At 42.0% G+C, this 25,890-nt stretch overlaps 1 protein-coding gene across 3 annotated transcripts in view; it reads left to right on the top strand.

The window, feature by feature from the left end:
• The window catches only part of ARID4B (AT-rich interaction domain 4B), a 150,289-nt gene that overhangs the window by 31,354 nt on the left and 93,045 nt on the right, over nucleotides 1-25,890 (top strand). For all 3 annotated transcript variants that reach the window (XM_090044428.1, XM_090044420.1, XM_090044411.1), the window contains exons 3-4: nucleotides 17,322-17,432; nucleotides 25,506-25,571. In XM_090044428.1, the coding sequence (XP_089900554.1) occupies nucleotides 17,322-17,432; nucleotides 25,506-25,571 (177 nt within the window). The remainder of the gene's footprint in view (nucleotides 1-17,321; nucleotides 17,433-25,505; nucleotides 25,572-25,890) is intronic.

Below are 25,890 nucleotides of genomic sequence, written 5' to 3'. Positions count from 1 at the left end.
TGCCACTGCACCCTGGGCTGTCTTCCCATGGCCGGCTGGATGGCTTTGTGAGCAAGCAGCACACCGCACATGCGGGCTGCATGTGTGCCACCTGGCTGGCTGTGTGGGAGCTTGCATGCAGCCGCTGCTACAGCACTGTTGTTGCATGTGTTGCATAGCTGGCTGCATAGCTTCGGCAGTGCGGGGTGGTGGTGGTGGCTGAGTGCTGGTTGGGGCGTGGGCCTTGCAAACGCTGACTGCCACCGCTGCTGCTTTCCTGTGAAGCCGTGTGCACACGGAGGTGGTCTGTCTGCTGGCCCGGCTCTGAAGGCAAGCGGCAGTGGCGGCATGAGGTGGTGGCGGCCCGTGTGTGCGAAACCCCCTAGTTGGGTGGCATGCAGCCGCCACCACCACCACCGTCCTGTGCCGTTGCTGCCTCTTATCAAAAGAGCCGTGCCTGCAGGTTGGGGGGCTCGCACGTGGCAGCTGCGGCCACCACAACACCTTTGCTGTCTTCCTGAGGCTGGGCACACAGCTCCGTGTGCATGCCTCCGCGGTGACGGTGGCAATACAGAGACATGTTGCAGGCAAGTGGCAGTGGTGGTGGCTGCCATGTGCGAACCCTGCCACCATCCGTTGCTGTTGCTGCAGTGCCATGCCTGCAGAGCTGTGCCCAATGAGGAATGTGGTGGCAGCCGCCGCATATGAGCAGCCACCTTCCCTCCTCACCCCAGTCCTACCCCACAGCCCCCAAGTACCACTTACCTTCAATCTCCAGGGGTGAAGGGCAAGCCTGAGCCCAGCCTTGGCTGACTCAGATGCTCAGGCCCTGCCCTTCCCCTTCTTCCTCCTTCTCTGGGCAGGACTGGGGGTTTTCTGCCCTTTCTGAAATTAGCTGTTGCATCCTGCAAGAACTCTTTTCAAAAGCAGAGAATCCACAAGTTTCTCTGCTAAAAGAGAAAAGACACATTTTCTCTGATAAAAACGGAATCTGTGGTTTTCTCAGTTTTTCCATGGGAAACAGAGAACCTTGAACTCTGGTTATAATTATTTTTTAAAAAAATGTTGATTTACAGCTAAATGTAGTCTTTATGCTAAAATTGGTTCTCTTTGTTAACCAGGAGAGTATGCCATCTACGCATATCTAAGCAATTGTATTGCTAACATTTACCCAGATTTATTTTTTGTATTATTATATTAGAAAGTAATAATTCTTATTTACTAGATTAGTATAATTTTCCTCTTGTATATCCAACACAGTTATGGTAGCTTTTACTAATAAAAACAATTCTAAATGTTGTTCTTTTGCATTTTAATTGAATTCCATTGCAATTCAACTTCATAGAAGTAGCAAATGCAGAGTTAATCAAAACATGATTTGCATTTTAAACTGACTTGTTATACAATGGAGACATTATCTGTGATTAGTGAATTTAACTTGTTTCTGGTCATAAGAATGTTCAGAATTTTAGAAATAATAACTCTTAACCTCATGTCTTGTTTTATTTGTAGTTAGGAAGAAAAAAACAAGTTTTTTTGTCACTTCAACTCTTGGGCATTTTCTGAATTTTAAATAAACTAGTCATTGAATTAAACTAGTTAATAAACTGAAATGAAGAAAATCTCTGTGCATGGGTAGAAGAGGCTCCATTTAGCATTTCAAGGTTCTTAGGCCAAAGGCTTCTAGCAGTTCAGTTGTTTGACTGATTTTAAAACTTTATCAGAAAACATGCATAGTATTATTTTTTTTCAATTAACTCATTTTAATAGATTATAATAAGTTTGGGCTTTAGCATAAGTTGCCAATTTCAGAATCTAAATAGTTTTGTTAAAATAATCATTTTTTTTTTTCTCTCTCATCCTTGATTTTATTTGTTCTCATCATGATATCCATAATCTTATTTTGATTTTTTGATAACCTTGAAGCAATATTTAGCATGCTTTAAAAATTTGTGCGAGTTTACAAAACTAAATCTTTAAAAGGTTTTTAAAAAAATGGTGGTTGTGTGCTATCATGAACAGAAATTTGTAGTGTGCTAAGCCATCTTTCACTGGTGCATGTGTAGCAGCCATTTCACGTTGTGCAGTTGCTTCCCATCAGCCATTTTTTAGTTAAAATTTCCAGCAAAATTCACCGTAGTTTTCTTCATAGAGTTCTCATTTCTGCCTGTGAAAGATTGGACAGCAGACAAATGCAGCAGCTTTACTTAAAGGGACAGTGTCAGTTTGAAGAATTTTTTTTCTTCTCCCTGTTGCTAAGAAAGTTCCCTACACATGGGAAACTACACAGTCTTTTTGACTAAACATAACATATTAGGCAAAGTTAAACAAATTAATCTTTTCTAGTAATAGGTGTTTCCAGAAAAATTGTATCTGCTGTTGTTACAACTATGATATGTAACTTGGTGGCCTTCTTGAAATCACACTGGAGAGCTTTTCGATGACTGAATTTCCCCAAAACAGTTAATTGAGCTGCAGACAGAGATGTCTGCAATAGATTATTCGAAGTAGTTCTGTTGACTGAGACCCAAGATTCTGCAGTTAGCTGCTCTCTGCTTTTCCTAAGAGCTCACTCATGAAGTTCACTGCAATTTGGTACTTTTCACTAACTTATTGATGGAAAAACTGAAAGAAAAAACAATAATTTCCTCACAAGTAGTTCTCTCTCATAATTCTTGAAAATAGTTCTTTAACCCTTGTCAGTTTATAATATTGGAAAGATTAGATATTAGTGGGAATTTTGTCCCAGTGTCACAGTAGGAAGATAAAAGTAAATGCCAGGGAAGTATCAAAATAGTAGTTTTGAGAATTATGAGGAAAGCTTAGCCAGATTGGCCTCAGTCTGTGGATAAGAGATTTGGAAGGGAAATTAGAATGAGCTATAACAAAATGTAAAAACCTTTAAATACTGGAATTCTGAGAGATACAAATAGAAAAGGCAAGAATTTCTTAGAGTGATATCTTTTACTGGACCAACTGTATAGTTGGGATAGACTTAGACAAACATGCAAAAAGAATGCAACACTCTCTTCTTCAGGTCACTGTGCACTTGGTCTAGTCACACTTTGGTTATCCCCCAAAGAAATCCTTGTCATCTTGGCTAAAATATCATTAACACTACAAATGAAAAAGTAATTGTTACTTGTAACATTTGATCAGGCAGCAATATGTTTTAGAAATATTGAGCATTACTGAGGTAAAATAATAGATTCTGAGCATTAAGATGGGAATGATTGGATTATTTGGTTTTACAAGCGTCATTTTTTGAAGCTTAAACTTTCACTTGAATGTATCCATGAGTGTAGTTGCTGATTCTGCAGTATGGCGTTGTCTAAAAACTGCCCATCTCTGAATCAAGAATGGTTGATACTAAATATCTCACACTTACATACTGACTTATTTTGGAGTCTCATTTGAATATCTTGTGTGGTCTTTTGTGTAAAATAAAAAGTAAATAAATAAATAAATAAAAAAAGCAAATTACCAGTGGGAGAGGCATCCTGTATCAGTTAACGTGATGGGTTTTTTTTCCTAATTAGTCATTCAATTTGGGTAGTCAAAATAACTGATTTGTTTGGGCAGGGGTTGTTGCATGAGACAGTGGTGGAGGTTGCAACAGTTAATTTTTGCCCCCTGGCTGCAATGCCTGACACCTTGTCTTGCTGCATTTTCAGTCTGTTATTGTCTAGTATTCTGTTGTGGTTTAAATATTCATGGACTGAGAAGCCAAAGGGTCCTAAAACTCGAGAAGGTAAGTAGACTAGATGATCTGCTCAGGTCTCTTCCAACCCTAGAAACTATGAAACTAAGTAGTGTAGCATGTGCCAGCTCAGGAGCTTCATGTGGACAGAACACTAAAAGCCCTCCCTCCCACTGCCTGCTCCTCTTCCCCCCCCCCCCCCCGGCTTTAAGATAATGTAAATGGTTTTTTTAAGGAGGAAATTCTAAGGTCTTTTTTTCCTGTGCTGGCTTAAAAAAAATTGGACAGGCCCTTTTGGCTCGGGACAGAAGTTACACATAAACCAGTATAAGTGATCCAAAACCAGTTCAGATTTGTAGCACAGCAGAAGTGCAGCGCACATAAACTACTTTCAAAATGGCCAAAACCAATGACTTACACCAATTTAACCTAAATCAGTTATTGAAATTCTGTCCCAGATCTCCTCCAGATTGATGTCAACTCGCAGTCTCCCAGCATCCCAGGATGCTTGGCACCTCCCACACAAACTCCCCCTTGCAGGGTGGGTGGGTTAGCTTTGACCCAAGCTGTCTGCTCCAGCTGAGCTTTGAGCTGTGGTTTAGTGCCTGCCCCTGCTCCCCCAAGCTTCTGGCCTGAGCCACTGTATGTATGTGGCTGCATTTTTGGAATAAAAAGTAAATGTTTGTTCACTTGTTTATCAGTTCATCCTATGCAGTTTAGACTAACCTGTGAAGACTGAATTAAATCAGCCTTGGGATTTTTGACCGTCTGTACTTAGCCTTTCTATTTTTAGTTAAGCGATCAGGCTGGGAATCTTGATGTAAAAGGGATTTGGGGTGTGAATGTTTAACATACTTTTCTTTAAAAAGTTGGAGAAAACAAGGTCTTTTTGGAAGTCATCTCTTATCGGACCAACCATATATAGACTAACATGGATAACTATCTTTTGCTACTCATGAATGTATACAGTTGTGGCTCAGTAAAAAATAAATAAATAAAAATCTCTAAATAAATCCTGTTTCTCACATTTCATAGACCATCAGGGCTACAACACCACTCCACCCCTACTTTAGAAAGTTAGTTATTGAAGACTAAACCGATAGTAAACAGCAGTGTCTCTTTTAAATATTGTAACCAAAAATCCTTCTTTTTGTTAGCTCAAGTTGTAATCTTTTGGCATCTGGAAAACCATTTCACTTGGTTCTTGAGTTGTCCTAATCTTCCAAGCTAAATGATACCTGAATTTCTGATACTAGAAAAGAATACCTCAAACCTAGACTCTCAGACATCCTTTTATAAGAGGCAAAAGAGACAGAGCCCAATTCTTACCCTTTACATATTACTAGTGCAATCTTTTCTCCTGCATCTCTGTGTTTGTGCATTGAATATTTAACTTGTTTACATGTGGCTTCCTTGGAACACCCTGTGGTGTGTAGCAGTGCCACAGAATAAATTTGTTGGGCCTGAGTAGCACAGATTAGGATATAAAAATTATAGGTTGCATATGGTTATCTCAAAATTTTGGGAATATTTCCAGATAAAAAGCTGCATAGATATGACATTTTTTGTTTTGAAAAACAACAGTTGGATTTTATGTAGGGGTTCAGGTGCAGCAATAGCACAATTTGAGAGAAGGTATAGGAATGATCTCATCCCACATAGCTAGATGTATGCATCTTTTTTGTTCTAACTAGGAGAACTGACCTCATTAACAGTCTTGAAGGAAATTACATAAGAGCAGTGTTGCAGTGCTGTTCTTCAAATACTATTTAAGTGCTCCTCTTTGTTCTGAAGTATTCCAGCTTGTTTGAAAGCTGGAAACTGCAGTAGTGGGATAGATGCCAACCTTCAGAAGAGGTCAATTTATTTTATAATGGGCATTTATTGATCCTACCAAGTGTAATCTGTTTAAAGGCTGAAGTTGAGTAATATCAGAAGGATCCACCAAATTGGTGGGAATTACTTCTCGGTTACCTAGAAATTGCTCTTATTTAAGTGACACACACAGAGAGATTTTTGGAAACAGATGATGGTAAAAATTCAAGAATATTGATGTTGATTACAAAATTCTCTGGCTTTGGCTTTTAATGTGGGTTGTATACTCTATTGAATATGTTTGCACAGTCTCCGTAAGAGTTAAATCTACTAGGATAATATACAGGACATGTGATGTTATTATGTACCTTGCTGGCAAAGCCAGTCCTGCAGCAAAAAGTCACCCTGTCACGTATGAATTCATAGAGTAGATGTCTTGCTGATTTCAATCTGCTGTGCCTTTTTAATTTATTATTTATTTATTCCATTTGTATGTCACCCTTCTCAAAAAGGTTTACATCAATCTTTTTGTACCCAACTTTCTTGATTATTAACATTAAAGTTTATTTGGCTGAACCTAACTTGAAATTTAGTTTTACAGCTCCTTATCAGGGATAATGAGTAATGAGAAAAAATCTACATATAGACCAACCATTGTTAATTTAAATCTTACGCACCTCTGCCAATACCAGAGCCTATAGGATAAGGAATCCCTGAGGACTTGTGCATTCTCTAGTCCTCTATGCCATACACAGCAAAAGAAGAATAAATTCATAATTGTTGGTCCTGCTGCTTCCACAGACAGCAGACGGCATGTTGAAAGCACAGCTCCAGCAGACCCTTGAGCTTCTTTTCTGTAAGTTTACCCTCAAGCCATCCATGCAGTTGTGAGAACCTTTGCTTGCAGCTTTACCCATCAATCTCCTTGAGAGGACAAATTTAGTTTAACTGCGAGCCGCATTAAATCTAATGCAGCTTTTGGATTTCTCACTGAGCCCAGACGCACAGTGTGGATATTTTCTGCTGCAGCAACAATACTCTGCTTTCTGTCAGTGAGCTAGAAACTTCTGGCAGCTTCCAGTTTCAGGCTCCTCCTATCAGGCAGCTTTTAAAGTGGCAACACTTCAGTGCATATGTCAGTTATCATAATACATAACGCAGTAGTGGCAATCGCACAGCTATTTAATGCTGTGCAGTAACACTTTATGGAATTGATTTCTTTAACTTGATTGTTTGCGGTGACCTCTTTTTTTTTTTTTTTTTTTTAAGCCCAGTATTTCTTAAGTACTGAAAATAATAAAAATGGCTCTGCTTGAATAACAGCATATCTAATAAAGACTGCAAAGATACTTACTGCAGCAGTTGTAGCATCTTTCATTCAACGTGTCTTCTCAAAACATGTTATTTTCATCTGGAAGTGCAAAATTGGAAATGTTTGCTAAATTGTAATATAATTCTTCTAGCAGGAGTTGTGGTTTGGGGTCTTTGTACAGTAGCCTCTTGCATTTTGTGCTGCCTCCTGGAAATCATAATTAATGCAGCAGGTATGCTTCCACAGGCTTCCTAGACCTGCTCCTAGGATACTTGGGGTAGAACTCTTACAGGTCTTAGATTCTTCCTGGAAAATAAGCTGTGGATGTTTATAGCAGACTATGTGGTAACGTGGATCAGCCTCACACTGTGAACTTGAGAGCTGGGGAGAGGGAAGCTGAGCAACATTGCAGTTTGACCTCAGCCTCTGCTCCCTTCCATGCCGGTCATATCATCAGAGGAACTTTTGTTTGGAGGGAGTGAGCATTTTGGGAATAGATGCTTCTCTGACGTTTCCTCAGCATGTAGAGAGATTTGGGGGTAAGGTTCCTCATTTAATGCTAATGTAGTATTTATTAATCTGTTTTGTAATCCTGTGTTCCTTCAATAGGATTATTTTACACAGAAAGGGAAACCCGTGCCAGGTGTAGTCTTTGCCTGTTATTTGTCCCTAGTCTTTGGAAACAGTTTGCTTACATGTGCCAATTTAGAATGCGTAAAATATAGCTTTTCATACAGCACTTCAGATGCATAAATATGTGTATTCACTTTATCTTGTACCAGTGCCTATAAAACAGAGGTTTCAGGTATATCTTACTAGTGAGTTTACTCCTCAATCCTTAACAAACTGGAAGTTTCTGTGCTTTGCAGAAAATGATTTTTCAAGATTATTAATCAAATAATCAGCTAAGAAGCATGCCAGACAATTACTTTAATAATTAGCTAAAATGGTGTGGTCTTCTCATTGAGAGAGAAGGCTGGGATCGTTCTCATTGTGTCTTATCGGTGCCACAACTGTTGAAACAGTTCCTTTTGACAGGAGACCCCAGCAGTCTTTCCTGTCCAGAGCAGGTGGGGCTGGACCTGATGATCTCATGAGGTCCTTTCCATCCCTGAATTTCTGTGAATCTGTGAAAGTAAAGTTATATAAAGGTGAGGCTCAAAATATGGAGAGAGAGTGCAGAAGTGCTTGGGACACCTGTTTGAAATAACAAATAACTTTTAAGCAATAGTCCTGAGAGACTAGTTAGTAGGAAGCAGTTTAAATTTTGTGTTGATTTAAACTGAGAGTGATTTAGTGAGAGTGGTGAGCATTTAACAAAAAGACTGGTTGTACCAAAGTTCTGGTTGAACACTGTTAAGTGCTGTTTATGGGTCAGTAGCTAAGATTGGTTTGAGTTTTTGAGATTCATCCATTTGTCCTAGCTATGGTGTACAGACTTGTTTCACTAGTTTTAATGACCACTATTTTGGAATAGGATGAGGCAGTTTGTGTATAACAGTGCATTTAAATCATACTTCATGTCTTTAAGGCATTTAAAAACCCTCTGGTTAATTCTGTAAGTTTGTGTTTATGTATAAACAACTTTAATTAATGTAATTCTCAGTTATGTTAAACTGAGTTAAGGTTGAGAATACATCTCAATGTAATATAGGGTAAAGGCAAATTTCTGAGTGTTGCATCACTCCCAGAATCAAGTGTTGCCATTGAACAAAATCCAGACGCAAACTTGAGAAGCTTAACTTTGAATTTCTTAGAGCTATAACATTTAGTTCTGGGATAATGACAAGGTCCCTAAATGTATGTTTGCCCTAAATTACTGAGCGATTCCCATCTTTAATTTCATTTTAACAGATTGTCTGGTAATTCTGAAGAATCTAAATTAACCAAGAAGAAAGGAAAAGCTAACCATAGTATGCCAAAATCAAATGGGCAAATACTTGTTGATACTTAGAGCATAAAGGAAGGAATATAAGCAGGTTTTGAGGCAAGTGTATTTTATCTTCTGTTGTGTTTTCCTGGCCTTGAAAGTAACTTACTGTTGGGGAACTGTTGATTCATTTAAAGTGAGTGAAAACACACATAATTGTAATTACAGTTTTGTGGTTAAGGCCTGAGATTGGCAGTTGTTAGAATGATTATTCTTCTACTTCAACAAGTAGTATCTGACCCACAGGGAAGCATGAAGTCATCAAGGAGTTTTGTCATCTTTTATTTAAAAATCCAACTTTCTGAATTAGTGACTTAAAATGTGTTGGAAAGTTCCATTCTGAAGTAGCTTTGAAAAAAGGCATGCAACATGATTGAAGTACAAATGGTGAGTAAAAGGCTTTTTGGTGGCAGATACTGTATTCTGAATGTATGCTTATTTTGAGTGCATCACATTGAAATGATAAATGATTACATTTAATATAACTTCATAGTTGTTACATGATGACTAATGCAGAGAGACTGGATCTTGCATGACTCCAAGATGAACATGATCTGCCAATGTGGGGACTTGGTCAGGAAGGGTAACCACACCTTGTCATGCATTCACAGATGGATCACGAGCATGTCCAAGGAGGTGATCCTCCTCCTCTATGCAACATTGGTCAGGCTGCAGTTGGAGTACTGCGTCCAGTCCTGGACAGTGCACTTCAAGAGGGATGTGGACAGCATCAAGAGGGTCCAGAGGAGGGTCACTCTCATGATCAGGGGGCAACAGGGCAGGCCCTACGAGCAGAGGCTACAGGACCTGAACCTGTTCAGCCTCCACAAGAGAAGGCTGAGAGGGGATCTGGTGGGTGTCTACAAACTTGCCAAGGGGGGGCAGCAGGCAATGGGAGAGTCCATGTTCCCCCTTGCACTACCCGGAGTAACAAGGAACAGCCGCTGTAAGTTGACTGAGAGTAGATTCAGGCTAGACATCAAGAGGCACTACTTCACAGTCAGGGCGGCCAGGAATTGGAACCAACTTTCAAGTGAAGTGGTGCTTGCTTCTACCCTGGGGGTCTTCAAAAGGAGGCTAAACAATCACTTAGCCAGGGTCATTTGACCCCAGCATTTTTTCCTGCCCATGGCAGGGGTTTGGACTTGATGATCTGCTGGGGTCCCTTCTGACCCTACCAACTATGAAACTATGTTACAAGTTCGCATAACCTGGGGTGTTAGTACATTAGCAAACTGTTAATACATATAACAGATGTCTAAAGCTGTGGGCTAGAACAACCCAGCTCCAGTCTGGTGTGGGCTGGGTAGCTTTGGTAGCATACCAGCAGCGAGGGAGAGTTTCCTGTGCCCCCAGGAGTGGCACCCATGCCCTAGCCACTTTTTCCTAGCCCCTTGCTCCCTAGCTGGGATCCAAGTGCAGCCTCCAACTGGAGGGGAGCTGCGCCTAGGCCAGGCAGCTGGGTTTTCCTTAGCCCTGGCGGTACGGTGGGTGCAGCTGGAGGCTGCCTGGTCCTGGTTCAGTTCCATGCTGTTTTAGAAGCTGTGCCTGTGCTGCAGCTGGAGAATAGGGGTAGAGGAAGCCAGAAAGAGCAGATGACAGCAGCTTAGGTACAGTTTCTAGCTGCCTGGCACTGGTGTAGCTCCATTCAGCTGGAAGCTGCGCTCATACCCAAGCTGGGGAGCAGGGCTGGGAGAAACAGTAGCAGAGTGGGTGCAGTTCTCAGCTGCTCAGTCCTGGTGCAGCTCCTTGCTGCTCAACCCAAGCATGGATGTGGGGTGAAGCAGTTTTCCTGCCCCATAGGTCAGATCCAGTGGCCCCATGGGCCGGTTCTGGCCTGTGGGCTGTATGTTGCTGATGCCTAGTCTAGACCAGAGGTGTCAAACTTTCCCTGTGCCGTAGGCTGGATCCAGATTGTGGGGCTCCTTGTGGGCCAGATCCAACCTGGGGAGCTCCAGTTCAGACTCAGGGCATGAAGTGGCGGCAACAACAGCAGCTCCAGCAGTGTTGGAGTTTGAGTGACCCAGTCAGTAATTCAGCCAAAATACCTTTATTAAATGCAAAGTCCAATAGCAGTTGTACAGTCACTTTAAATGAGTGCTCTAAAATACTATAACAAAAGACTAACTACACGTTGGATAGTGGTGTTATAATAAGTAACGCACAGTAATTAGTTATAAGAATTTGATCAGAATATTTACAGCTCAGGTCACGAGGGAGATTCTAGCTGTCCCATGCTGGCTGGCTCCTGAAGATCAGCTCATTACTGCACGTAATCCATCTTCCTGCCTCTTTCTCATCCCCCTAGATTTCTCATTACATCAGCTTCTTTTTGTGTTCTAGAAACTGGTCAGAACTAGCCTGACCTTCCACACAAACTTATCTTGTCATTCCCAGTGTACAAAAACTTCTTGATTTCTTTCTTCATTTTCTGTGGGTCTCCCTAGATATCCTGGAGCCAACTTCCTTGGCCTACCAATCTCCTTCCTGTTGTTCACCCACCTTTTTTCCTGCATTAGCACATCTGTGTCTTCTCACACTTCAACCTGGAGTCCTTAGCATATTGAGCCTGCCTGCCTGCCAGTTTCTGGAATTGCTGTGCTTGCACCTAATCTAATAACATATCCCAGCACCTATTTCATAATTCATAGATTCATAGATTCATAGATGCTAGGGTCGGAAGGGACCTCAATAGATCATCGAGTCCGACCCCCTGCATAAGCAGGAAAGAGTGCTGGGCCTACATTACCCCAGCTAGATACACATCCAACCTTCTCTTGAATACCCCCAGGGTAGGGGAGAGCACCACCTCCCTTGGGAGCCCGTTCCAGAGCTTGGCCACTCGAACTGTGAAGAAGTTCCTCCTAATATCTAATCTAAATCTGCTCTCCTCCAGCTTGTGGCCATTATTTCTTGTAACCCCCGGGGGCGCCTTGGTGAATAAATACTCACCAATTCCCTTCTGTGCCCCCCTGACGAACTTATAGGCAGCCACCAGGTCGCCTCTCAACCTTCTCTTGCGGAGGCTGAAAAGGTCCAGTTTCTCTAATCTCTCCTCATAGGGCTTGGCCTGCAGGCCCTTAACCATACGAGTGGCCCTTCTCTGGACCCTCTCCAGGTTATCCGCATCTTTCTTGAAGTGCGGCGCCCAGAATTGCACGCAGTACTCCAGCTGCGGTCTGACCAGCGCCCGATAGAGGGGAAGTATCACCTCCTTGGACTTATTTGTCATGCATCTGCTGATGCACGATAAAGTGCCATTGGCTTTTCTGATGGTTTCATCACACTGCCGACTCATGTTCATCTTGGAGTCTACTAGGACTCCAAGATCCCTTTCCACTTCCGTGCCACCCAGCAGGTCATTTCCTAGGCTGTAGGTGTGCTGGACATTTTTCCTCCCTAGATGCAGCACTTTGCATTTCTCCTTGTTGAACTGCATTCTGTTGTTTTCTGCCCACTTGTCTAACCTGTCCAGGTCTGCTTGCAGCTGTTCCCTGCCCTCCAGCGTGTCCACTTCACCCCATAGCTTAGTGTCATCTGCAAACTTGGACAGAGTACATTTCACCCCCTCGTCCAAGTCGCTGATGAAGACATTAAAGAGTATCGGTCCAAGCACCGAGCCCTGCGGGACCCCACTGCCCACACTCTTCCAGGTCGAAACCGACCCATCCACCACAAACCGACCCATCCACCACATCCTACATGCATACTGTGGTAGAAGCTCCGGCATGGGGTTGAGGAGCTGGGACCATGGCATTAATGATGAGTGAAGTAGCCAGAGGGTGACTGGGGGATGCATCAGCCCTTGCTTACCCTCCTGCGTCTGACTATCATGCCCACCAGAGCCCAAGGGTCCTGCATTCTGCTCCCTCTGCTCACACCCAGCAACTTGTGGTGCCTCACTGGGGGCTTGTACCCCTGTAGCCATTTAGTAATTTCAGTGAATTGAGAAGATAATCTGGTCTAGGAGCTCAAGTTATTGATGTAATATTTATAGATATTAGCATTTAGAAACCATCTTTCTTTAGATGGATAGCCTTTACTAGAACAGGATTTTCTTACTTTTTAAAAATGAAACAGTCTGAAAGGTGACTTAAATCTCTAGTGCTGAGAACTTGTATTTTAAGCTCTGTCAGTGATTGCAGAGTTAGGTGAATTCATTTGACAGTAACATTTCAGCTGCAATAATGATATTTTATGCGTGTGTTTAAGTAGTGAGCTTTCTCACAATCGGAGATGAGGGCGTTGGCATTTAGTTTTTTCATACCTTCAGATTTTCCTATTAAAATCTGAAATCCGTTTAAAAGAGATATTTAGTATTTCCTGAACATTAAAGGGGAGTTATTCTTGTATTTGGGACTTTTAATAACTTTGTAAGAGTTCCCATTTCAGCTCTGCTCCCTGTAGTCATTTTTTGTTGTATGTAAACTATCAAATGACCTGCTGAGAACTCTCCCTAAGCAACAGGTCTAATGCTTTTTAACCCAGCTCCCCTCTATCTATGGGGAACTAATAAAAGAAGGGGCCTTATAACATACCTCATGAGTCATTTAAAATGGGGTTACAAGATCATTGAGAGAATTTCCATTGGAGCCCTCTTGTATGAAGGCAGGGTAAATATGCACCTTCACAGACTAACTAAATAAGATAAGGTAAAATCTCTGTTATCCAGCATGAGTGGGGAATGGGGATGCTGGTTATCTAAAAATTCTGGGTATCTGAGAGCTGTACTCAAGGAAGACTGCCATACTTGTAGTGCAGATTTTCAAAGAATGAGTGTACAGTACATTACAGTATATCATATTGTATAAAAAATAAAATGGTATATGGATAAAAATGCCATAATAGTCAGCTACCCCAAATGCCAGGGCAGCCTGGCTGCAGGCGCTGCAGCAGGGGGGAAGGGCACAAGCACTCAGGTTCCCTCAGAGCGGTGCAGTAGACAGCAAAGCAACACAGTGCCGTGTGCATCCTGCCAATGAAATTCTGGTTAATTACGTATTCTGGTTAGTTAAATGCCAGATAACAGAGATTATACTGTATATACACAGAGCACAAGCTTTTGTGAATGCCAAATCTTGGCCTTTCTCTATATCTTTTTTAGTTGGTCTATAAAGGTGAAGATCTACCCTGCCTTCTGACTGTCTTCAGATTAATGTGGGTAACTGCCTCTGTCTTCATGGATATCCTCTCAACAGTCTCTTCTTTAATCTCTGTTAAAACTTCTATTAGTCTAAGCACGTCTACTTGGTGGTGTTTTTTTGGAATAAAAGCATTGTAACTTTATTTTTCCTCAGTACGTAAGTATAAAGGTTCCCTGGAGTACCGATGCTGATATTCAGTTTAGCTCACAATTTGATACAATTACATGCTGTGGCATTTTGGAAGAAACTTCATCAGCTAAGAACAAAGTGGCAGAAAGAGTAAACAACACATTTTTTTTGTTACTTCTAGCCCACCATAGCAGTCTCATGCCCTTCCAAAACATTAAATTCAGAAATGTGTTTTGCTGAATAATGAAGTGGAGAGTTAAGGTGCATGCTCACACACCCCTAACTCTGCCCTTTGGAACTAGCAATAACTAATGGGAATTATCTGCCTGCACTCCAGATACATTCATTGCGTTTGCTGTACTGAATGGAAGGATGAATTGGAGTAGCTTGGTAGAGTTGGTCTTGTGATACAACAGTGTCAAAGTTGGGGTTGGCTTTGGAATTCTGTGAGTCTCTTTCCCTGTCTCCTACGGCCATGATCAGACAAAGAGATGCATGTGTAACTTCAGGGATTCATTATAGGGTAGTGTCAGTAGAGGAGGGCACAGGGGCTTGACAGTAGCTAGATGGGAGATAAGCACAGTCCAGGGATTTAATTGTGAATGGGTAAGTGTGCAAGTATGTTAGCTGGGGGAAGGGAATATGTGAAGTGTAGCAGATACGGTATTTCTCTGGGTAGGCCAAGTGTCTGACTACAGGGCAGGTGTATAGAGGTCCTGTTCAGTACAGGTCAGAAACAGATGGAGCATTAGCTGTGTTACACACAGGGAAAAGGAGCCCAGACCTCACTATAAGGGCAGAGACTGCAGTTCCTGCAACATGCATGGGTTTGGGGAGAGGGTACAGCTCCCTTTCTCTTCCTGTACTGCCCTGCCCCGCCAGATGGGGACTCCTACATGGGCAGGGAGATAGAAGATTTACAAAAATTGTAATAGACTGAGCTCATGAGGTTTTGCTGTACACAGATTCTTTTGCTGAAATAATGCACAGATTTTTTGGATAGAGATAAACTGTAGCAGGGTCTTTGGTTGTAGTCGTGTTGGTCTATGGCAGTGGTCACATCTCGATCCTTTGGTAGATCTCGGAGCCTCTTGGAGTAGATCTCAGAGCCTCTTGGAGTTGACCCGAGGCTAGGGTGGGGGCCTGAGTGCCCCCACGCATGCATGTGTGCACCCCAGCCCAGTAGGTCAGTCTGTGGGGAAGGGACTTTGACTCTGCCCCCCCCCCGCCTCACAGACTTACCTGCTGGGGGGCAGCAGCTCAGGGTAGGTCTTGGGTTGCTTTTAAATGCCAAAGGAGATCTCCTGCTTAAAAAGGCTGGAGAATGGAGGCCACTGGTCTAAGAACATAAACAAGCAAGGTTCTTTGTGTAGATGTGATATCTTTTATTAGACCAACTAAGTAGCTGGAACAAAGTTCTCCTCAAGCTTTCAGCGCAAATACCTTTCTTCAGGCATAGGGAGTCTCTGTTCTGAGATCTTCAAGGAATGAAAGAAGCTGAAAGTGTGGCAGGTGAGTGAGAATGTAAATAGGTGGCAATAAGGAAAACCTGTACTCTTTAATATCTTCATCAGTGACTTGGATGTGGGTGTGAAGTGTACTCTGTCCAAGTTTGCAGACAGTGCTAAATTGTGGTGTGAGGTGCACACTCTGGAGGGTAGGGAATGATTGCAGGCAGACCTGGACAGGTTAGAGAAATGGGCAGTACACAATGGGATGCAGTACAACAAGGACAAGTGCAGAGTGCTGCACCTAGGGCGCAAAAATATCTAATACACTTATTGGCTGGGAAGTGACCCTCTCAGCAGCACAAAAGCGGAAAGGGACTCCATACTCATAGTGGATTCCAAGATGAACATGCGTCGTCAGTGTGGTGAGATCATCAGCAAAGCTAACTGCACTTTATCATGCATCAGCAGATGCAGGACAAATAGAACCAAGGAAGTGATACTTCCCCTTTATGCAGCATTGGTCAGACCACAGTTGGTGTACTGCGTCCAGTTTTGGGCACTACTTAAAGAAGGATGTTGATAGACTTGAGAGGGCCCAGAGGAGGGCCACTCATATGGTTAGGGGCTTACAAGACAAGCCCTGTGAGGAGAGACGGAGGGACCTGGACCTCTTCAGTCTCTGCAAGAGAAGGCTGAGAGTTGATCTTGTGGCCACCTACAAATTCATTAGGGGGACGCAGCAAGGGACTGGAGATGCTCTGTTCACCAGGGCGCCTCTTGGGGTAACAAGGAACAATGGTCACAAACTAACAGAAAGCAGATTTAAGCTAGACATCAGGAAAAACTTCTTCATGGTGAGGGTGGTCAAAATTTGGAATGGGCTTTCGAGGGAGGTGGTGCTCTCCTACCTTGGGGGTCTTTAAGAGAAGGCTGGATTGGATAGACATCTGGCTGGGGTCATCTGACCCCAGCGTTCTTTCTTGACTAGGCAGGGGGTCAGACTCAGTGATCTGTTGAGGTCCCTTCCAACCCTAGCATCTGTGAATGGGTAGAGAAGGGTGAGAAGGAGGGGGAAAAATAAGTGAAGGATTGCCAGTGGTGAGCAGGGGAGACTGCTGTAGTGATGAGTTCTCCAAGGTAGAAAAGAGGCATTCTGAAAAAGTGAGTAGCTGTAGTAGGGTGCTTTTTTTGCTTGTGATTGATTAAGTTTTTGGCTATACTGAGTACCAACTTTTCTGAATACCATTTTCAGTTTAATTTCTCCAGGGGCCTTGCACTAGCTAGCTCAAATGTCAAGCAGTTGAGACTATATGGAGCACAATCAGAGCTATGGTTTGATCCTCATCTGCGTTCAAGAATCAGTGTTAAGAATCTGTGAATTTTAAGGAATGCTGCATTGTTTTATGGGGGAAACTGAATTTTGTTCAAAATGTCCCCAAGTGTGGAATGCTAACCTTGCCATGCACAACCTCCAAATCAGGCCAAATTCCAGGGCAACATTGAGTGAGAATGCTGATTTATAAGCCCTTAGTAAACCTTTACTGTAGCAGAGCTTAGTACTCTTCTATACTTTTAAGTGATATAAAAGTACTGGGCACTTGCAGATAAGCTTTGCACTGACTGTTTTTGCTGTCAGCCTTACGTTTACACAAGTAGACATGTAAGGCTTTGTTTGGTTAATTCCTGTTGATATCAGATCCATATGTTGTCAGATAATATTAATTCAGACTGTTCAGCAACATTACATATACAGCTATTTCAGTCTGTTTCAGATGTGTTGTCAACTGTCCTGCATTTTTTTAACACCTGTTACGGAAGTGTTTGAGGGATTAAAGGTTATTTGCATTCCGTTCTTTTACAGACCATTGATGAGCCTCCATATTTGACAGTGGGCACTGATGTAAGTGCTAAATATAGAGGAGCCTTCTGTGAAGCAAAGATCAAGACAGCAAAAAGACTAGTCAAAGTTAAGGTATGTGGTTTTCCTCTTACCTTTTCAGGAAGAATTGTGTCTTGATGATATACATCTTCATCCTAGTCATGGGATACTTAAGAGGTTTGGTCAGGGCTAGTTCTTGACTTCCCTTCCAAATGCTGCCGGCCTTTAAAGGAAGCTCTAGCATTTCCTGGTCTCCCTAAGGATCCTGGTTTCTGATCTTCATTTAGTTTTGTTAATAAGTCACATGCCTGCTGTTAACACTTGTGGCATTTCATGTTGGCTTGAAATTAATAGACTTAATAGACTAAGATTATGGTAAAACGATACACACTGAATGTTATTTTTGTAATTCATTTTAAAGCTTCTAAAAGTAGATTACACTAATTTCGTTTTAGCTGAGGAGCATAAAATTTTACTATCCAATAGTGACTGCTAATGGTGAAACCTTCACTTTTTGTAATCAAACATCTAGCAAACCGTTACATCTTGTATTTGGGTGAGCTAGAACCCCATTTTGATCCTTTTGACCATGGGTTGATGTCTGAAGCAAGCAATATTATGCAGATTCAGTACAATTGGAAGATGAGCAGACCTATTACAAATTTGGTGGAATAAAATTGCTGGAACTAGAAAGGACAACTCACAGGCTTGTTTTATCAATTAGATAATCAATCTTTAATTGGTTTAAATTTCCTTTTGTTGGATAATAGTTATCTTAAGAGTGTCTAATCTCTGAACAGGCACCATTTTTCTTTCCACTAGCCTAATAAAGAAATCTAGTAGGGCAAAGCTCAAGAGCACTTATAGAAAAGCTCAGTGTTGTAATATTATAATGTGTTAAATTGCAGCAGAGCAACAAACTGCTGTAAGTTCCAATAATGATAAACCTCTAAAACATATATGTGATGAGTGACTGTCACCTGAGCCCTGCATTAAATGAGTTACTACTATACAATCATGTAAAGAGTTTCTGGAACCTGCATTCCAGGCCAGTTTTGTCTGTATCAAATGTAAGAGGAATAATACCCAGCTTCAGAAGACCTGGTAGAAGGGTCTGATCTCCATTCCACACTTGCAGTCAGATTGTTAGTATGATTGCCATCTTCTCATTGTATTTAATTAGTCTTAAATATAACAAGCAAGCTTCCATGTTTTCATTCCATTAGTCTTAATTTTTTAACTGTCAGCTGGGTTTATTCCTTTAACAGCGCCATTGAGTTTAAGCTATTAAAGATCAGGAGTCAAGTATAAGAACTGTAATGCTTGTAAAACCACTAAATAGAAATCTTTTAGAGGGCCATTTGCATTTGAGATCTTCCCCCTTAAGTGGTAGCATTGTGCAGATTCATTAATTGTAGCTCAACCACTGCAGCATTGTGCTACTGCATAGATATCTAAGTGAACTGGAACGGAATTCATTATAAACAGACTCTGATAATCTGTGGTCCCCACAACTATGAATCCAAGTTCCTGAAGACAGGATTAGTCCTTACTACCTATTGGTACATCATCTAGGACAGTAAGGTTTCAGACTCTTGTTAGGTCGCCAGAGTGTTACTGCAATACAAAAAATAATTCACTGTTGTCTTTCTAAATCAGTGGTGTTCAACTTTTGGTTTTGTAGGCTGGTGGAGTGGTGTGAGGTTGGTCTGCAGACTGGATTGGGTGGGCCCAGCCTTGTACACTGAATCCAGCTGTAGAGTGACCCATGTGCCTGTCCAGTCTGATACTCAGGGCTGTGTCATCTGGCTTACGAGGCTACCTATTGGTCTGAAGATTTGGTGGGGAGGAAGAGTGGTTTCAGTGTTAATTGCTGCTGCTTTGGATTCACCCCACAGGCCAGCGGTTGAGCACCGGCTGTTCAAAATAAACCCATCTAAAGTTTAACGAACAAGAATTTTAACCTGGAAGTGGCCTTTGAATTTTTCATAAACACTTCTTATTTGCAACCCCTTCTGGCACAAAGTTTTCCAGCATTGTTTATATAGCTTTTCACTAGCAGTTTTGCTATCCCTGGATTTTTGGTAGTTTACTAGTTACATATGTTCTGCTTGTTTATAGCCTCTATTTCAGTCCCACATATTGTACATACCCAAGTCATCTTTGGATTAGTAATTCTGCCTTCCTTATCAGGGAAGTAAGTTATCTTTAGTGAATCAATTTTAGGTTGGAGATTCCATTTACATTTCATAACAATTATCTGTCTGGTATAAGACATGTAGGAGGATGGCAACAGACTTTTCAGGGCTGGAGATTAGTTACTATATGTTTCTTCCCTGGCCCCCACAATTTTTAACTTACTGATATATTTCTAGAGGCAACGGTACTGCCATTATTTAAGTTTGCTATCCTAGTTTGCATTAAAAAAAAGAGTTCTACAGCAAAGAACCATGCATTTTTCTTCATCTTCCAGGTAACTTAATACAGCAAAAGCTACGTTATCTGGCACCTTACAAACTGACATGCTCTGTTAACTGGCATGCCAGTCAACATGGCAAAAGCGAAACTGGAAGTGCCCACCATGGCACTTCCAGTTTTGCTGAGCCCCCATGGCCCAGGCAGGGCAAAGTAGTCAGTGCTGCTGAATCCCCATGGCCTGGGGCATAGCAGCTTGTCCCCAGTGTGACCAGGGCCTCCCTCCCTGTCCCCCAGTGCACTGGATATGGCGGGAGGGGCGGTGGCCCAAACAGACAAAAATGCCTGTTTGGGCCTCTCAGGTAACTGGCATATTTAGTTATCTGGCACTCCCCATTCCCCATGAGTGCTGGATAACAAAGCTTTTGCTGTAAATTGAATTAAGCATTAGTACAAAAGTAACATTCAGTTTTTGTTGTTGGTAAAATGTCTTTAATATTTTTGGAACAATACATAACTGTACTTTTCCCCCAAATCTTAAACATTTACAAGATTTTGTATAAAAAAATTAGCTACTTTATTAACGTTACTGTGGAAGACTATTAAAATAGCTTAGGCTTTTGGAAGATAGAGGAGGTGGTGCAGGTTTGACTAAAAAGCAGAGGCTCCTGTAACCAGGGTGATAATGATGATTCATTCTGCCTTTTTCTTTTGCACAGTCATAATTTACAGGCACTTGTCTCTTTCTCCCCCACCCCCTTTTCACTCCTAAATTCAAAACTCTGTGTGAAAAATATTTCTACTAAAGTGATTTTCATTAAAATAGTGTGCTCTTAAAGTGCTTGGCCACATATATTCTGCTCTTGGGGAGTACACATCCCAGGTTCTAAAGAACAGAACCTTTTGACTGCATCTGTGGATCATGTCTCTGCCCTAAATTATCCCCCGTCCCCGATTCAGGGGCTCATAGGAAAGAACAAAGTCACCCAACTCGCATGTCCTTCTTATGTCCTTGGTGCTGCCTGATGGAAGCTATTGTAAGTCTGTGCTGCAGTCATGCAGAAGTCACCTCAGTCTAGAGATACCTAAGCCAGCTTTAAACCTGGCTTGGTACTAGTAGCAATCTGGCTGCAGCAGCCCAGAGCTCAGCATAACCTAGTTTACCCTGCTGAGATGTAAATTAACACATGCTGAGTTTAAAGCTAACTTGGTTATCTCTGCTACATTGCAGTCACTTCTGTGTGATTGTCTGTCCCTTGTGCTTCTATACAAAAAATGTATCTTTCTGTTGTAGGTTAGGTAATCCATGTGCTCAGGAGTAATTTTCAGTTTCAGCTGGGAAATTTTTTGTCGGTTTTCTTTTCACCTAGTACCATCTATTAAACTTCCTAATTGAATAATCCCTCCCAACCCCCTTTTAAATATTGTTAGGGGAGAGAGCTCTATTCCCTTCCCCCACCTCCACCCCCTTTGACAGACTGACACTTTGTGGTTATTTTCTTGGAGATTTGCACTTGGTATTTTATTTCGTCTTAAGTTTTCAGAATGGTCTTTAAAAGCAAGTTATACTCATTTAAAACTTTATTTAGATACATTTGAGAGATTCTTTGGGCTCAGGAAGGCAGGATCTGTCTGGCTTTAAACAGTGTCAGCTCTTGCTACTGCCTTACATTCTAAGTTTCATGATTTACTGAGTCATTCTGCTGCCTATTCCTTCCTCACATTTTAGGAAGGAGGTGGTCGCAGCCCTGTCCCTTAGGAGTGGAGATATAGACAGGGCTCTGTCTACCAAATGAGAGCAGTTAATCTATTGTACCCATAAAGAATCGGATATTAGACCTGTGCTAGTAAATAAGTCATCCTGTATCTGACAGGTGCAGAACCTGCAGTGCTGCCCTATGGACTTCTCATACCCACTATTAGCGTTTTCTTCCCTAGCCCCAGGGTTGCTGATATAGATCAATTTGGCACAGTCTACTCTGGTGTAGTTCATCAGGTCTGCTTCAGCCCCTGATGCCAAGTAAATTGGCTCCTCTGCAAGAACAACATTTGTTCTGTACTCAAGTATTAGCAAGGGTGGGTTACCTTCCTGTTCTCCTAAAATGCCACTCTGATTCTAGGACAAAGAGTCAGTGCAGAGAGAGAGAATACAGAGAGCATCTTTATATTCATACTGTTCTGTACTGATCCCTACGTGTGATGATCCTAATTCTTAGAGCTACAGTGCATCTTGAAGTATATATTAAGCCAAGAAAACTCCTCTCTGTTATCAAGAGCCACGTCACCATTACCACAGGGATAACTTGTGCAAATCTTTTACCGCCCTCCCAGTTTGTAAAAGCTTCAGAAGAGGAGTGGCAGCAATCCTCTGATTTGGTTCCAGTACTTATTTTTACTCTAACTGTTACCTTCTGTAGGACCTTCCAGGGCTGACTTTGCAGGGTGGCAAAGCACTTGGAAACACATGTTGAGATATTTGGGAATGTTTTTTTGAACTTTTTGGACATCTTCAGTAGTCTTTGCCCAGGACTTGTAATGCCTGTTAGTGAAAGGCTTTTAGTATCAACTAACTTTGTATACCGTCATCAATGCTGTGAATTTCATAAAAGTTTTATAAATGCCAAGTTTCATACATTGGTTTTGAAGATTTCTGTTTGCATTCTAGAAGAAGTAAAAAATGTAAGATAGCTACTTGGAAAATAATACTTACTTTTACTAAGGATTCTTTAGGAGAAATTTCTCAATCTGATGCCTGATTTGGCAGTTGTGTATAATAGTCCTCATTTAGCAAAGCTCACAGCACCCATTCCTTTTCATCAGGTACATACTTACGACCTCAGAAACAGAGTACATAGAGAAAAGCACTGACAGTTCATTGTATAGCAACTGCAGTTCTTAGTGATGTTACCTCTGTCTAGTCTGTGAACCACCTTCCTTCTCTGTTGTTGTTGAGTCTGATAACACCTGGATTTTGTGTAGGCAAAGGAAGTGAGTGTTGGCCTCCCTTCTGCAACCCTTGTCCTTGGTACTGGAGGTGGGCAAGGGCATGCAAGGGACAGACACAACTCTGCAGACACTAATGTCCAAAAAATTGATCTTGAATGCTTATGCACCACAAGTCAAGTGCCTGTAGGGATGTCTCAAGATTCCATTTACTGTGCAGATAAGTAACTTCTTAGAACATAAAAGCTGGGCTTCAGATGGATGAATGTACTTCACCCTTTTCAAAGGTGTTTTTCAGCTAGTGATGCTCTCACCTTGTCCCAACACTGTGCTCTCTTGTTTTAAGTAATTTTCTTAATTATAAAGGCTAATAACTTAATTTTTAAAGTCTCTGAAAATAGGTGACATATTCTTGCTGCAGTTAGCATCCTCTTGATCATTTAATTGTTAAGGCAGAATTAATGAAAATGTATCACAGTACATGTTATGTGTACAGATAATTCTGTGAACATATATGCTGTTATCTTCCTTTATTTACCCCATTGTAAATAGAAACTGGCAATCCAAAGTTCCTCTAGTCAAAAAGTGACTTTTCAAACATACAAAGATGTAAACCATTGGCATAGGGATGTAACTGCTCTGTTGGTTACTGTAGTCTTTTAAACAACCTAGGCAGGTTGTGTTGGGGTATATGAGATTGCCCTGTCATTCACGTGCAGGCAAACGTAAAGTGACACTCCCTAGAATTTCTTCAAAACTTTGTAAAAGAGTTTGAATTAAAATTAGTCATTATCCAGGCTGCTTCAGCAGAGTAGTGCCACAAGGTAAAGTCAGGATTCAAGGTCATTTTGAGGGACATGTGATGCATTTCAATTTCTGTACTTCATAAAATGTTCAGTCTTAAGCCCTTTTGGATGAGTTAATTGAGTAAGATTTAGGCCTTAAGTCTAGCTTAACTAAGATTTTTCTCCCCCCAGCAATGCATGAATATGTGAATTCATATGTAGATACAAATTTTCTCCAGGAAATCATAATGAAACTTGCTTTCAAAGAGACAGTGACAGCACACTCAGGAAACATAATGTCTTGTTATAGCAAACTTGTAGATTAATAACTGAAAGACAACAGACTTTTGTTCAGTTTTTGTCTTTGATAGCATTCTGCCCATAGCCACTTTTACCACTTGCCCTGCCTGCAGTTTGTTTGCTCTGTGATTTGCCTGGAACTTTCACTCAGTGATAGAAAAACATTTTAAAGGGAAGTGTGATTATAGAAGCACTTCCTGGGGTTGGATGCATCTTATAGTTTCATAGTTTCTAGGGTCGGAAGGGACCTGAGTAGATCATCTAGTCCGACCCCCTGCCATGGCAGGAAAGAGTGCTGGGGTCAAACGACCCCAGCAAGGTATTCATCTAGCCTCCTCTTAAAGACCCCCAGGGTAGGAGCCAGCACCACTTCTCTTGGAAGTTGGTTCCAGATCCTAGCTGTCCTAACACTGAAGTAGCGCCTCCTGATATCTAGCCTAAATCTACCCTCTGCCAGCTTGTGACTGTTATTCCTGGTCGCTCTTGGCAGTGCTTGGGGGAACAGGGACTTCCCCAGTGCCTGCTGGTCCCCCCTGACTAGTTTGTAACAGGCCACTAGATCCCCCCTCAGCCTTCTGTTGTGGAGGCTGAACAGGTTCAGGTTCCATAGCCTGTCCTCATAGGACCTGCCCTGCTGCCCCCTGATCATGTAAGTGGCCCTCCTCTGAACCCTCTCCAAGTTGTCCACATCCCTCTTGAAGTGTGGCGCCCAGAACTGAACACAGTAGTCCAGGTGCGGCCTGACCAGTGCCGCGTAGAGGGGGAGGATCACCTCCTTAGACCTGCTCGAGATGCATCTGTGGATGCATGCCAAGGTGCGGTTGGCCTTCCTGACTGCATCCCAGCACTGCCTGCCCTTGTTCATCTTGGCGTCAATGATGACTCCAAGATCCTTTTCCGCCTCTGTACTGACAAGAATGGAGTTCCCCAACCTGTAGGTGTGGTGCCGGTTGTTCTTCCCCAGGTGCATCACTTTGCACTTGTCGGTGTTGAATCCCATCCTGTTCTCATCCACCCATCCTTGTAACCTGTCTAGGTCCGATTGCAGCCTATTCCTCCCTTCTGGCGTGCCAACATCTCCCCACATCTCAGTGTCATCAGCAAATTTGAACAGGGTGGTTTTTACCCCCTCGTCCAAGTCACTGATGAAGATGTTGAACCGTGCGGGCCCAAGGACTGAGCCCTGTGGAACCCCACTGCCCACATCCCTCCCAGTCAAAAATGACCCATCCACTACCACTCTCTGGGTGCGGCCCTCCAGCCAGTTGCCGACCCAATTGACTGTGTGGGTGTTGACACCACAGTCCCCCAGTTTCTTAATAAGAACAGGGTGAGAGACAGTGTCAAAGTCACATGATTTAAGAATTAAAGTAAAACAGTCTGTTTAAGGACAAGATGTTCTGAGTTTGAAGAAGTTGCCCATTTTCTTTTATTATGTGGGGTATCCTGCTGTCCAAATACTTAAGAAGTAAAAAATAGTTCAAAACATTTTGCTGTCTGTCACTGGATTTGAAGGGCATCATTCATAGAGTATTTTTAAAAATCATTTTATTACCATTTCCAAGAAATTGTCTGCCAATATTTGTAAAACATCTATAAGCAATAGCTTCAGCAGGTTAAACAGATACAGGGTACTGATGGCCTGCAAGCTTAGAATTAGGGACTGTTGATACCACACATGTTTATGCTGCTGGATTATATCAAATTGAATTATATTTTCTAGGTAACGTTTAGACACGATTCTTCAACGGTGGAAGTGCAGGATGATCATATAAAGGGCCCATTAAAGGTAATAAATTAATTTTGATTTTGGAAGAAATTTAAAATTCATTCTTTATCAATACATGCTGACGTTTTTGTGCCTATATAAAGTTAGATATCTTTTTTGGGAATACTAATTAGCCAAACTAAAAAATTAATAGGGATGAAAAGTTGAATTCCCACAGCATACCTCTACTGCTTGGTTATAGGAATGTACACAACTGAAAGTGTGTGTGTGTGTGTGTGTGCATGCGTGCGCATGCATGAGTGTTATTTTGTGAATTGTGACATATCACTAGCGCAGTACATGCTACGGTATATGGAAAGGGAGCTGGAAATTCATGTCT

Source organism: Crocodylus siamensis, chromosome 1, assembly GCF_052110815.1.
Source record: "Crocodylus siamensis isolate JL-2025a chromosome 1, ASM5211081v1, whole genome shotgun sequence".
In the NCBI taxonomy this organism is placed as follows: Eukaryota; Metazoa; Chordata; order Crocodylia; family Crocodylidae; genus Crocodylus; species Crocodylus siamensis.
Note: the sequence above shows the minus strand (reverse complement) of the source record. Positions and strands in the feature narration are given on the sequence as shown.